The sequence below is a fragment of a genome, unplaced genomic scaffold, assembly GCF_019419815.1.
Source record: "Pyrus x bretschneideri cultivar Hongxiangsu unplaced genomic scaffold, Pyrus_bretschneideri_v1 Contig6, whole genome shotgun sequence".
NCBI classification, from domain to species: domain Eukaryota; kingdom Viridiplantae; phylum Streptophyta; class Magnoliopsida; order Rosales; family Rosaceae; genus Pyrus; species Pyrus x bretschneideri.
Genome location: NW_025999798.1, coordinates 3,387,765 through 3,402,013, shown reverse-complemented (window position 1 = coordinate 3,402,013; position 14,249 = coordinate 3,387,765). Strand labels below are relative to the sequence as shown.

General features: G+C 39.4%; 3 protein-coding genes and 1 pseudogene across 3 annotated transcripts; 2 read left to right on the top strand and 2 right to left on the bottom strand.

The window, feature by feature from the left end:
- The first annotated feature begins 572 nt into the window (after positions 1 to 572).
- On the top strand, positions 573 to 3,773 carry LOC125471304 (cysteine-rich receptor-like protein kinase 3). Its single transcript, XM_048571576.1, has 7 exons — positions 573 to 1,529; positions 1,864 to 1,977; positions 2,065 to 2,213; positions 2,296 to 2,506; positions 2,610 to 2,844; positions 2,940 to 3,084; positions 3,197 to 3,773. Exons 1-7 carry the CDS (start codon positions 761 to 763, stop codon positions 3,527 to 3,529), a joined length of 1,956 nt encoding a protein of 651 aa, XP_048427533.1. The 5' UTR covers positions 573 to 760; the 3' UTR covers positions 3,530 to 3,773.
- Positions 3,774 to 6,043: 2,270 nt separating this feature from the next.
- On the top strand, positions 6,044 to 9,855 carry LOC125471598 (annotated as a pseudogene).
- Positions 9,856 to 9,975: 120 nt separating this feature from the next.
- LOC125471379 (demethylmenaquinone methyltransferase-like) lies at positions 9,976 to 12,800 on the bottom strand. Its single transcript, XM_048571706.1, is given in 7 exon segments — positions 9,976 to 10,116; positions 10,234 to 10,333; positions 10,446 to 10,507; positions 10,588 to 10,605; positions 10,608 to 10,720; positions 10,990 to 11,078; positions 12,555 to 12,800. Coding segments are annotated over 7 exon segments (687 nt in total). The 3' UTR covers positions 9,976 to 10,057.
- Positions 12,801 to 12,804: 4 nt separating this feature from the next.
- On the bottom strand, positions 12,805 to 13,951 carry LOC125471378 (protein FAR1-RELATED SEQUENCE 5-like). The gene is made up of 3 exons (XM_048571705.1): positions 13,381 to 13,951; positions 12,945 to 13,319; positions 12,805 to 12,863 (listed from the first exon to the last, which is right to left on the bottom strand). The coding sequence occupies exons 1-3, from the start codon at positions 13,949 to 13,951 to the stop codon at positions 12,805 to 12,807; spliced, it is 1,005 nt and encodes a 334-aa protein (XP_048427662.1).
- Between the last annotated feature and the right edge of the window lie 298 nt (positions 13,952 to 14,249).

The following is a 14,249-nucleotide window of genomic DNA, read 5'->3' as shown; positions in this document are numbered from 1 at the left end:
AACCCAAAGAGTCCAATTCTTTAAAAATCAAGAGTTGAGCTCCAACTATTGTACGTATGTGACAATCCCACTTATTTTTTCTTTATCACATAACATATCAGTAACCTGTAATTGAAACTCGATTTTTAATGATTTTGAATATGCAAAATATAACCATTATTCCAATTACCGACAAAAGAGCAGGTTGATGCTACGACGGTATAATGATATTATTCTCTACATAGAAACGAGAGGTAAATATATTGATGTTGTAACATCCCACATCATCCAGGGGAGTGATCATTAAATGTATATTCTCATCCCTACCTAGCACGAGGCATTTTGGGAGCTCACTGGCTTCGGGTTCCGTAGGAACTCCGAAGTTAAGCGAGAGTGAGCTAGAGCAATCACATGATGGGTGGCCCACTGTGAAGTTGCTCGTGAGTTCCCAAAAACAAAACCATGAGGACGTGGTTGGGGCCCAAAGCGGACAATATCGTGCTACGGTGGTGGAGTCAAGCCCAGGTTGTGGTGGGGGCCCGGGTCAGGATGTGACAGATATGCCCCAGATCATGTTCACCACCTGGTTTCTCCATGACTCACCGAGTTACCACCATATCTGTGACCATAGCTTACTCGTTTTCAACAATATTTTCCAGTTTCCAAATTCAGAAAACAACCACATCACCACAACATTTTCTTGAATTCCAAGCACCCCATTACACATATATCATTCAATCCAACCATTTTTCGACAACTTTGTACCGAATCAAACTCCAACATGTCCAATATTATCTTACTTCTGTTCCTTCCTCTGTTTTTGTTTCTAAATAGCGCTCGTTCTGACCCGAGAGCCACACAGGCAGCTATGATATGCACAAACGACACCGCTCAGAACCCAGAACGTCAAACCTTCGTCTCCAACTTCTTAGCAGCCATGGACGCCGTCACCCGGCAGATTGCCACCCGAAGATACGCCAGCGTCGTCACAGGAACCGGAAACGTAACCGTTTTCGCCTTCGGCGAGTGCATGAAAGACCTCTCCAAAACGGACTGCGACCTCTGCTTCGCCCAGTGCAAAACCAAGATTTTAGGTTGCCTCCCGTTTCAGAAAGCAACTCGTGGCGGCCGGCTTTTCTTCGACGGCTGCTACCTCCGGTACGATGATTTCGATTTCTTCAACCAGAGCTTGAGTTCCCAAGACAGGACCGTTTGTGGGGACAGAGATTTTGGTCGGAATCGGACAGTTTTTAAGGATAATGCTTTGAGGTTGGTGAGGAATTTGAGTTCGTTGGCGCCGAGGAACGATGGGTTTTCTGCTGGGTTTGTGGTGGGTGAAGGGAACGTTTCCGTTTACGGGTTGGCGCAGTGTTGGGAGTTTGTGAAGGGGCCTGGTTGCGAGGAGTGTTTGGCTGACGCCGTTAAGAGAATCGGATCTTGCACTCCGAAAGAAGAAGGGAGGGTTTTGAATGCTGGGTGTTATTTGAGGTATTCGACTCAGAAGTTTTATGATAACAATACAATCACCGATGGTGCAGGACGAAACGGAGGTTAGTTTTTTTTTTTTTTATTCGAGCGATATTCTAATCTAATCTGAACTCCGGTTATGCGAGGCGGACTGCTCTAGTTTGGTTACTTGATCTTTTTACATTTTCTTGGTTACCGTCTAAGAATATTTGATAAAGTTCAAATTTTTGTAGTTTGGATTCAAATTTCGGACCATCTGATTCGACTTTAGAGTTCAATGTGATGAATGGCGATGATTTGTTTGTTAAAGTAGGAAACTTGACATTGTTTGGACTTGTAAATTTTGGTTTTGTGTTGTTAACTTAATTCTGCAATCTGTTCCTGAGTGATAATGTTCATATGCAAATTGTTTGACAGGACGCCGTGGCTTGGCGATAATTTTGGCCGTAACATTTGCTGCATTTGCTGTTGTGCTTACTATTTCTGCAGTTGCTTTCTTTGCAAGGAAGAAAATACTGAGGAGGAGGAAAGGTACTGGGGTTTTGGTTTGAAACTCTGTTTAGCTTCTTCTATCTTTAAGCATTTGATCAAATTTGTGTTCTTGTTTTAATTTCACAGCTGCTTCAGAGAAAAAGCAATTCGGAGCTCTGTTTGCCACTGTGAACAAGTCCCAACTCAATTTTTCATACGAAGTTCTCGAAAAGGCCACCAATTACTTTCATGATACCAACAAGCTTGGACAAGGAGGATCTGGCTCAGTGTATAAGGTAATTTCTTCCTTCGTTCCGCTTAGGTATCAGATTTCATTGTATGGAATTAACTTGGGAATTTTCTTTATTTTACACACAGGGAGTTCTGCCGGATGGAAATGTTATTGCCATAAAGAGGCTCTTCTTCAACACAAGGCAATGGGTGGATCATTTCTTCAACGAAGTTAATTTGATCAGCGGAATTCATCATAAAAATCTTCTGAAGCTGTTGGGGTGCAGCATTACAGGGCCCGAGAGCCTTCTTGTTTATGAGTATGTCCCAAATCAAAGCCTTCATGATTATTTTATTGGTAATTTTCTCTTCTCCATCCTATTTTCGGTAAGACACTTTGGTTTTTTGCATCATCAGTCCATTTTCGCATTCTTACAGTTCATTCCTCTATGAATTCTCAGTGAAAAACAATGTGGAGCCACTGAGGTGGGATTTGAGGTATAAAATCATACTGGGAACAGCTGAGGGCTTGGCCTATCTTCACGAAGAATCGAAATTGAGGATCATTCATAGGGATATAAAACTGAGCAACATTCTGCTCGATGAGGAATTCAATGCAAAGATTGCTGATTTTGGACTTGCTAGAATGTTCCCTGAAGATAAAACTCACATAAGCACTGCCATTGCTGGCACACTGTAAGTTGCGCTCTGCCTGTTTTCGTTTTTATTTTCTGCTCCAAAGACTTGTTTATGGTTTCTAACATAGAAGAATACTAAATTTTCTTGCTTAGAGGTTATATGGCTCCGGAGTATGCTGTTCGTGGCAAGTTGACCGAGAAGGCAGATGTTTATAGTTTTGGAGTTGTTGTCATCGAAGTCATCTGTGGAAGGAGGAACAATTCTGTCTTTTCAAGTTCGACTTCTATCCTACAGATGGTAAACAAAATTGTTTCTCTTGCATATCTGCTAAATTTATATTTCGTGAACAAATTTTCACATCCACTTTCAGTAATCATAATTTAACCTTCTTTTATCTTATTTCATAAAGACTTGGGATCTTTATGGAACTTGTAGGTTACGTGAAGCTGTCGATCCACTCCTAGAAGGTAAGTTTGAAAATGAAGAAGCATCTCGGTTACTTCAAATAGGGTTACTTTGTGTGCAAGCTTCAGCAGAGCTGCGGCCGGCAATGTCATTAGTCGTGAAAATGCTTACCGAAAATGTTGAGATTCCTCAGCCAACACAACCCCCATTTCTCAATTCTGGTAGCGCAGAATTCAGCAGGAGAATTCCTTCAGGAAGTTCCAATTCTCTGCCCGTGGAGTCTAACACGCAATCTTCGAAGAATAGCATGACCCAAAGCTGGATTGAGCCGAGATGAACATTTTGTATTTGTCTTCATCCACAATGTAAATGTTGCGAGTTCCGATGATCTATGAGCTTAAGCAATCCCTACAGACTTGTGAATGTCAAATGATCCAGCCCGCAGCTCCTAGAGTCTAATTACAGTCAAATTTTGTGCAACTTCTATATGTTTTAACAACATGGGTAGGTAGGACTGAATGCCCTTTGTAAAATATATGTAGAGAATTATATTATTGATATGCAATCTTTTATCTTGAAACGGTACGATTGTTACATTGTCACGTTATCGGTTTTCTCGTAATAAACTTTTCGAACTTTCTTTGTATTAGGTAGTTTTGATGTACTTCTCGAATAAAATCAAAATCAAAGTTACGAAAGTGGGACTCTATTTCTTTATTTTAATATAATATATATAATTGGTTGAATCAGCATTTTCAAATGTCGGTGAGAATTATACTGAAACAAGCAACCATACTAAAGTCAAAGTTAATACAAAAAATAATCCAAGATTAACAGTTAATCAAGGAATAATGACAATGCCAGCAGCTCTTGGGGTGCACATGCAGATCAAACTGCAACTCCTACAATTTTCAAGAACCGCATTGAATCCATCGAATTTTACGGAATAAAATATCATATTATAATTTATCTGGAAAGCACAAAAACTAAATATAATTAGTCCGGCACTTTTTCTCCGCGAGACTGGTTCATAAATTAATTAGATATGTCTTCTGGGTTAATTAGATAGTTACAATATAACAACAGCAATAACATTAATAATAGCAATACTTCCTCGGAATATTAATTTGTGTGCATCTGTTAATTATTTGGAACGGTGATTAAGACTAAATGTTATTGACTTATTATATATTGTAGTGGGTGGTTTGTTTTCACGTTGAATATGTCATCCGTGCCAAAGAGCTATATATGAGTAGAAAACAAGGCATCAATATGAACATTATCTTTCCAGAGCAACTTGTGCTGAGCTAACAGCCCTTGTTGAATTTTGCTGGGGATGAAAAAAAAGAAAACTGTAACTGGCACTTTCACAGTTAGATGTTAAATTTATCACAAATATATATTATTTTCGTCATGCAAATGTGTTGATCCTAAAATTACAGAACCTACGTGGCGCGCAGGCCAAGTAACTAATGAGCTAACTACGTCATTTGGTTGATGCGGGGCGTGCCAACTCGTCGGCCGAGGTGTAAAATTTGTTGATGTTGCGTTGAGTGCATTGCTGACTTCTTGATCTTGCGACTGCGGCCGACGAAGGAACAAGTCTCGGCCTTTGGATTTTCAAGCCTGAAGACAAGGATGCTAATTCTGCGAAGTTCACAAATCGTCGGCGCCGGATTCGGTCACAGTGATTATATTCGTGAGAGTATAAGCACGTCGAATCGACACCAGACTATATGGACACAAGTACTCAAAGGTGATGTATATCTTGATGGTAAATGTGGTTCGACCGTTGGAATGCCGAACTCTGAAACTCACTTGTGAGTATCCAATCATAAAACCACTCGGCGTTCAATGTGCCGAATGTCGTAATTCGTAACACCTTACTTAGCCGAGAAGGCTAATAAGATGACCTCTGCCAATAAGGATTCAGAAACCCTTCTCGACCGAGACTTGGATAGGTAACCAGTCGGCCTCGACGTAGTGCTGTTTATCTAAACTGAAGATGTTTGCCGGTTGCCTCCATAGTGTTGTTTATCCAAACTGAAGGTGTGTTGGCAGAAAAAGAAAATAAAACAATTCTCAAGTTGTTTGAGAAGTTTGCGCAGGGCAATTGTGTGCTGAATTGGAGAGGGTTTGAATTGCACACTCCGTTCTTTATTTATAGCAGCAAGAACAAATCATAATCATACTCGAACTAGGACTCCTTACCCCAATCCATCTTATCTCGGCCAATCCCACTTCTATTAGGATTTTGAATTCAACCTCTTATTAGGCCACATTCACTTCCACTTACCGGTATCCTTATCTGGCCGAGAATCCTTATTGCATCAGGACTTAACCACTTTATTCATCCGCTTCGCAATAAGGCCCACCTACTTCCTATTTATTTGGAATATTCTTTTCCCAACTAGGGCTTGGCCGACCTTAGTTAGGCGGCCCATGAATCGGTTGGTTTGTAGAAATCCTCGAGCAGAGCTTTTGGGCTGTGAACAATTCCATACTCGGCCCAGCTCAATAATTCTAGTTCTAAACAATATGAATCTTTAATATTCTGTCAACCAACTAAGCGGGTAGAAATATCACTAAATCAAAACGAGTTTGTAAGGACAACTAAGAAGCAACAACCAACAGCTATTAAACGACTTATTAGTAGATTAATAGATCACTTCGGAAAAATTGTGAAATATTTGATAGGATCGATTTCGGAAACGTAGATCACAAGAGATTTATTATTACGGTAAAACTGTAAAATGGAGACATTCATTTCTCACAACAGTCAAATGAACCAACTACTACCGGACATAGCTACCCCTCCTACACACATACATGCATACATATTTGTGTGTGTGTGTATAGCTGTCGGCTTTTCGGTCCAACACCGCGTAGTTTCCACTTTCTCCTCCCTCAGTCTTCAGTCTTTTGATTTGAAAGTTTGAAGTTGAATAGCAAAGAGGAAGCTTTTCCAGTACAGCCCTAGATCACTCTTGACTTCTCATCTGAACATATTCCAAATTCTTCGAGTTGGCTTTTCTCTCTTTAGCTAGCTAATTCATTTCACAACAGCAGAAGCCAAAAGCCAAAAACCAGAAGCCAGAAGTCCTCGATTAAGCTTCTCACCTCACCTGCAGGAACTCATAGTTTCACTGATCCAATGCCAAAAGGTACGTGTACATATATATTTATAGGTCTCGTGTTTAAGGAAAAAATCGAATTTTCATGCCCTCAAAACTTTGCCTACAACTTCTTCATTCTTTTCTTCTCTCATGGATTGATTTCTGAACCAAATCCTGGTAAGAATTCCTTGACAGTTTAGTTATATACGTATTTCTATCTGCAATTCATACCCTTTATTTAGGATCTAACTCGAAAAAATTCAATTATAATCTGGTCTATTCCTGCTGGCTGCAGCTAATATGGACGTAGGGAAAAATCCTTTATTTTTGCATTTATTAGCTGTTCAGTCTAGGTGCCTCTATTGATGACTGCCGATGCTCTCATGTTTCTCAAGCAAGCTGCTCTGAACGCAATGACGATATGTCATTGATAACATGTTAATATCATTGCCGCTAAATAAAAAATGTATCGACATGTTATTAGTACTGATCACTAAATTTTCTACAATACCAGTATAGTATCGATAATAAGCTGGTGTTAAGCCAGCTGCCTACTGAATCAAACTTCCAATTCATCCCAAAAAAATGAAGAAATGCAACGTTTCAGTTCTTTCCCAACATTTGCTTCCGCTGAAGATCCTGCTGTTACTAGGAATGGCTGTCGGAGATCCAAGAACGAAGACGGTACAAATAATGTGCGGCAACCAACGTGAGCACAACACAACTGTGTTTGTTCCGAATTTTGTCGGCACGATGAATAACATCAGTGAACAAATGCGAACTTCCGGCTTCGGAGTGGCAGTCACCGGTTCAGGCCCGGACACCAACTACGGCCTAGCTCAATGCTATGGAGACCTTTCTCTTTGAGACTGTGTGCTATGCTACAACGAGGCGTATACAGTGCTTCCCCAATGTTTTCCTTACAATGGGGGTCGGATTTTTCTCGACGGTTGCTTCATGAGGTCCGAAAACTATAGCTTTTACGAGGAGTTTAGAGGATCGGAAGACAGGGTTGAGTGTGGGAACACCACGAGGAAGAGTTAGGCGTGTGGAGAAGCGGCAAGGCAGGTTGTGAAGCATGCGGTTGAGTCTGCGCCAAGCAACCGGGGATATGCAAGGGGTGAGGTGAGTGTGAGTGGGGCAGCAAACGAGTCAGCTTATGTGTTGGCCGATTGCTGGAGAACTTTGGATAAGAGCTCTTGCAGACAGTGTTTGGAAAATTCATCTGCATCAATGTTGGGATGCTTGCCTTGGTCAGAGGGGCGAGCGTTGTACACCGGGTGTTTCATGAGGTATTCAGACAAAGATTTTCTCAACAAGGAAATGGGAATTAATGGAAGCTCCAGAGGTACATGAAATTTCTACCCCTTTTATATAACACAGGTTCCCTCTAATCACTTTAAGCGCAGGGAGGATAGGCTGCTTCGGTGGTTCGAGAGACAGCCTGTGTATAATTTTGCTCACCTAATCTTCGGAACTTTGTTGCAGGTACCACGATTGTCATAGTAGTTTCAGTTGTCAGCTCCTTGGTAGTTTTGGTAGTTGGAGTAGCCATTGGATTTTATATCTGGAAGCACAGATATATACAAAAGAAAAGAAGAGGTAAAAAGCTAGTAGAAATTCTGCAATGCTATCAGATTGTATTGCTTCAATGGTGAAATTAAAAGATCATAAGTAATGGACAAAATGGTATATTAAATGTAAGAGATTACCGGACTGCTAAAGAATTTCGGGGTTTTGCAGGATCATATGATGCAGAGAAGTGGGCGAAAACCCTAAACGACAGTAGCTTAAACTTCAAGTACTCAACAATTGAAAAGGCCACAGGGTCTTTTGACATTGTCAACAAGCTTGGACAAGGAGGTTTCGGAACTGTTTATAAGGTAGTTTGTCTCCATGTCTTTTGTTTGTCTTAAATGTCTGATGCCTCTGTACTCAGAAACTAACCGGGTTTTCTCCTTGCAGGGAGTTCTGGCTGATGGGAGAGAGATTGCAGTGAAGAGGCTTTTCTTCAACACCAGACACAGAGCAGCAGATTTCTATAATGAAATCAACATTATAAGCAGAGTGGAACACAAAAACTTGGTCAGGTTGTTGGGCTGCAGTTGCTCGGGACCTGAAAGCCTTCTCGTCTATGAACACCGACCGAACAGGAGTCTAGACGGCTTCATCTTCGGTAATTACGTAGACTTATGCTAATTTACACAAATCTTAACTAGGTGGTATGTGCTTGTTTCTGCATTTCCCTCAATGTTTTCAACAAATTTCGAAAGATCAAGAAAGAGCTAAAACACTTAACTGGGAGAGGAGAAATGAGATCATTGTCGGAACAGCCGAAGGTTTAGCCTACCTTCACGACAACTCGAAAACAAGGATCATTCACAGAGACATAAAAGCGAGCAATATACTTTTGGATTCAAGGCTTCGTGCTAAAATTGCAGATTTTGGTTTGGCCAGGTCTTTCGAGGAAGATAAGAGTCACATCAGCACAGCAATTGCAGGAACATTGTATGCCTATTTATAGTAAATTCATTTCAGGTTATTTTAGCGAAGATAAATGAATAAGACTCCAAAACCGTTGAGCTTACCGTTGTTTCTAACCTACCTCAGGGGATACATGGCTCCAGAATACCTAGCTCATGGCCAGTTGACAGAAAAGGCAGATGTCTACAGCTTCGGAGTGCTTATATTGGAGATCATCACCGGAAGGCAGAACAGGAGCAAATCTGCAGAGTACTCAGACGGCACAGTTACAATTGTAAATTTCCCAATAAATTCTTCCTTTTATTCCATTCAAAAGACAATTTAATCTTCGAATTTGCAGTATACAGTAGATCCCCATTCTTACTTCGTTGTTCCTGTGTTTTTTGTCCAAACAGACCTGGAAGCACTTTCAAGCAGGGACCGTAGACGAACTGTACGACCCAAATTTAATGTTGCAGAATTGCCATGACAATGTTAAGGATGAGATATTCAGAGTGGTTCAGATAGGACTTCTATGCACCCAAGAGAGTTCCTCTTTACGACCAACAATGTCAAAGGCGCTGCAGATGCTAACAAAGAAGGAGCTGCACCTTCCTGCTCCCACCAATCCACCTTTTATAGATGAAAAGACCATGGAACTCAATGACAACGGTGACGACCAATGTTACCCTCTAAATGCAGGTGGTGTTTCTTCAGCTGCGAGTGTTTCACATAGTTCTTTCTATCCAAGGTGATCACAACATGGTGAAAAGTGAAAAAGAAACATTTCACAACTTTCCAGGGCTTGCAAGCACCAAGTTCTCCGATGAAGGAGCCGAGGAATCTCAGGCTGCTACTTGGCCCTGCTCAGCTCAGTCAGAGAATACATCTAACGACAAGGTCAAGTTTGAGTAACTGAGACGAAGTACAAATGGCATTCGATGATTTGTAGATATAGTGAGGATGGTTGAGCCAGACTTCAAAGGAAAGCAAATATTATTTCTCAGTTTTCAGAGCCATGCTCTTAAAGATTGATATTCACAACTATGAAAGGAAATGTATGAGGCACAACATCTTTCTTGTTTCCCGAAGGCACATACTTTGTGTTCAACATGAACCAACCGATCGTGTGGCTACTAAGTTCCCCATGAGGCTTCCCCCAATCTCATAATATGTGGCGTTGGGAAAACCTACATCTAAAGCCAGCTTCTCCAACTCGTCCCCTGTGTTCACAGAAAGATTTTAATCAACAAACTAGTACCCTACTATCCGCTTAACCACTCCACTTAACCGCTTATTAAGGCTATGCCTAAAGGCCTCCAAACAGAACAATTCCCAGGAGTACCTGAAAGTTGAAGATACAACGTGTAAACACAGTAGTACAAAGAGTGCTTACAGAGATAAGAACATCGTGTGGTGCATATGCCATAAAAATAAAGAGTTCAAAGCAAGGAAAATGCACCTGTCAGAAATTCCCTGATTGAACTCTTTAAATACTTGTAATCCTCCTCAAGTCCAAAATCAGAAGCCACCGGGACAACAACATTGTCAATCATCAATTCCTAGCAAAGGTTGAATCATGAAGCATTCAGCACTTGTTTGCGAAATAAAAACAGAACGGGAAAATTGGTGTATGCGTTCGAAGGCAAATGTTTATTGTATCTGGTTGAGTACCTGAACTGATGAAACAATTGCATTGGTGCTTTGATTGAAATCAAGGATCGATACCCTCGAGCCTGTAATGGCAAGCAAAAATGAGAAAAAAGTGACATACCTAGAACTACGGCATCATCCATCGAAGGAGAGAGAATGGAACCTGCTTTCAAAACTTTAACATTTCCTCCATGGCCTTATATTTGTCTACTACATTTCTTAGCCCATAACCGATAGTGATGGCATCAAAGTGACGGTCAGAAAACGGCAAATCAGTTGCATCACCTTCAACCCACCTAACAAGATGCAATGCATAACATGATCATTATTCGCATTCAAGAACTGATCACATAAAACCAAACATTTCCAAAGCTCACTCAATGTTCAAGGAGGCAGGCTTTCGACTTCAATTTTTGCCGCAACGAAGCAACTGACAACTGCTCTTTCGAGAAATCGAGACCAATCACCTGCCAATGTAGCCAAATTATACAATCCCAATCACAAACATCAGCTCATATTCAAATTAAATTACCAATCCTTTAGCAAGTTAAAACAAAGAACAAACCTTGCCATTAGACCCAACTTTCTCAGACGAGAAACGCTAAATCCCCACTTCCACAGCACAAATCCAACACACTCTCTCCCATTTTTGCTCTGCAACCCAAAATTGAAAAACTTGAAATTCAGAGACTCAAATATACATACATACATACATACATACATACATACATATATATATATATATATATATATATATATAGGGGACAGATCCGTGACATCATGTTTTTAACACAATTTTTGACACAAGTATCTAGCCATTGAATTAGTCCACTTTTAATGGTTGAGATGATAGGTTGACAATATGGCAAAGGGGTGTGATATCCACACATCCCATTTTACTTCTTACACATCTTTTTAATTTTCGATCATCGGTTCGGATGAATTGAAGAAGATCAACGAACATAAATTATCAAGGGACGTGTGAGAAGTAAAATGGGATGTGTGGATAACACACCCCTATGGCAAATAATTTTATTTCTATTTTCCGAAAAATACATATTAAATATAAATAAAACTTTACAATTATAATTTTCTTTCTCTCTCATCTATCTTAATAGACTTGCACCGAATTGGCATAGTCTAATAACCCATCTTTGAATTCTCGCTATCATCTAATCCTATTTTTGGGGAAAGTATTTTAATCAAATCTCCCTCTCTCATTTATTTCTAATAATCGGTGAAGAACAAGAACAAAAACCCTAATTACGTTTCTCCTTCTACCTATGCAAATCTAATAAGCTTTTCTTTTTCATCATCAATCAATTCATTTCTAATCTATGCTCGTTCAAAATGGCAAAGAGTGGCAGATTTTGCATCAAACTCTCCCTCCATCCTTTAGTATGTGAGATATTATCCTTCTTTCTACCCCAATATATCTCACAGAAAATTCTTATTTTGCATTTTGATTAAAAAAATCAAATTTCTCTCTCATGAAGCTTGACGGAAATCAAATTTGTGAAGTCTCAATAATGTTAATAAAACACAACTAATTTCAAAACATTGTTGGCATAAACTTTAACAAAATACACCCAATTTTCCAAACTATGAAAACTGCAACAAAATAGCACAATTAAGTGACTAATCTATCCTACAAAATTTAAACACCATCACTCTCCACATATTCGCCCAAGTCTTCTTGTTCCTCATTCCCTGATAGATTACAAAATAACAAAATAAAAATATATACATAAATAGGTAACCGAATATTGGAAAATATCAATAAAAAAAGTTAATTCGACTTACATTCATTAGTTGATTCGATCTTTCTTCTTTTCGAATTCGATGGGCAATTTCTTGTGTCATGTCGTATTAACTTATTGCATGAACGACATTTTCTTTTGTTGAGCCAACTCAATACCACTTTTCATCCTTTTCGAACTGCTAATATTGTCCTTCTTTTTACCCCGTTTGTGAGATATTGGGGTCCAAAAGTAGTAGTAGAGAGTCACCTTTTGTTGAGGAAGCAACATTTGCATCCTAACAAGAATTTTCCGCCAACCTTCTTTTCGAACTACTAATATTATCCTTCTTTCTACCCTTAGTTTGTGAGATATATGGGTCCAACAGTACCGGTACAGAAGAGTCAATATTAGTACATGTGTCACCTTTTGTTGAAGAAGTAATGGTTGCATCTTGACAAGAATATTCCGACAGCTTGTTGGATAGTTCATCTATATCTTCCATGAAAATTGTGTATGCCTCATTTGAAGAAGTTGCAGTACAAGCCAACTTAGTTGCTTGATGACACATATGGCTAAGTCTCAAAGCTTCTGATTCTTCTTTACCATCATCCGTCACCAAACTTTTAAAATCCATTATCCTAAATTTGTTTGCTTCTTGCTTCCACCTTGGCAAAATCAAAATGTTTAGGTATTGTATCTACATCCATGCGGACAAATACTTTCAACAAGTGTCTGCAAAGTATTCCAACAAACTCAAAATTTTGGCATTCGCACGTACCTTCGTGTGTTTGCACATTTAGCTTCACCACAAACTCTTCTTGCTCTCCGAGTTTTGATTTCACTACGTATGTGTGATATTCGTTGTCACGTGGCATTTCTTCAACTTTGTACCGATTGACTTTACTCCATTCATCCTTGAATTTATTGAATACATTTCTAGTATACAAACTTGCTGCATGCTGCAAAAGAAATTCTCCTTCATTGACAATGCGATACTTGTGTTTTGATTCAAAATCTTCATCACCTTCTCTTTCCATAATCTTCTTCAGTGCTTGTTCATATTTGACGACAAACTCTCTAAGATTTGTTGTTGGTGTGACAAATCCATCAAAAAAGGAATTAATACCCTCACTACGTCCAGTAGTATTCTTTCCTGCAAAAAAATATTCTACGATTATAAACAGGAACCCAAGAAGAACGCATCTCATATAAACTTTTTAGCCACTCATCATTCTCCAACCCATATTCTTTCATCAAGGCCTTCCACTTTACTTCAAAATCATCAATCTTATATGTCTTTCGAGTACATTTTTTCATCTCAATCTTGAACTTGGACTTCTTGAAGTACACATGTGATAGTTTTTCAACAAACTTCTTCTTGATATGCCATAGGCATAATTGATGATGAGTGTTTGGAAAAACCTTGGCAATTGCTCCTTTCATTGCCAAGTCTTGGTCAGTAATAATTGTAATCGGATGACGTTCTCCCATTGCTTCAAGCCATGTCTCAAACAACCATAAAAAGGTAACTTCTGTCTCATCTTGTAAAAGTGCAAACTGTTTTGACTGCCAGTGGTGGTTTACTCCAGTGAATGGTGCGAAAGGCATATCATAAACAACCATAAAAAAGGTAACTTCTGTCTCATCTTGTAAAAGTGCACATCCAAATTGTATTGACTGCCAGTGGTGGTTTACTCCAGTGAATGGTGTGAAAGGCATATCATACTTGTTTGTCATGTAGGTTGTATCAAATGTAACAACATCACCAAAATAGTGATAAGCCATGCAGGACCAAGCATCCACCCAAAAGAAATTAGTTGCTCTTCCGTTTTCATCACATTGGATTGCATAAAAAAATGAGGATTTTCAGCTTGCTTTTTCCTGAAATAAGTAAGCACTGACTGAGCATCACCTCCATCTAGTTGTCTATGTCGGACATTTCTTAAGTGGTTATAGCAATCTCTTTTGTTAAAGCGAATATGTGTGCCACCAAAAATTGAAGAAACTTTTGCAATTGGCAAATTTTCTTCATGAAATGTTTCAGTGAGAACTCTAGCAGCTTTGGGCATAACTTTGTTTGACT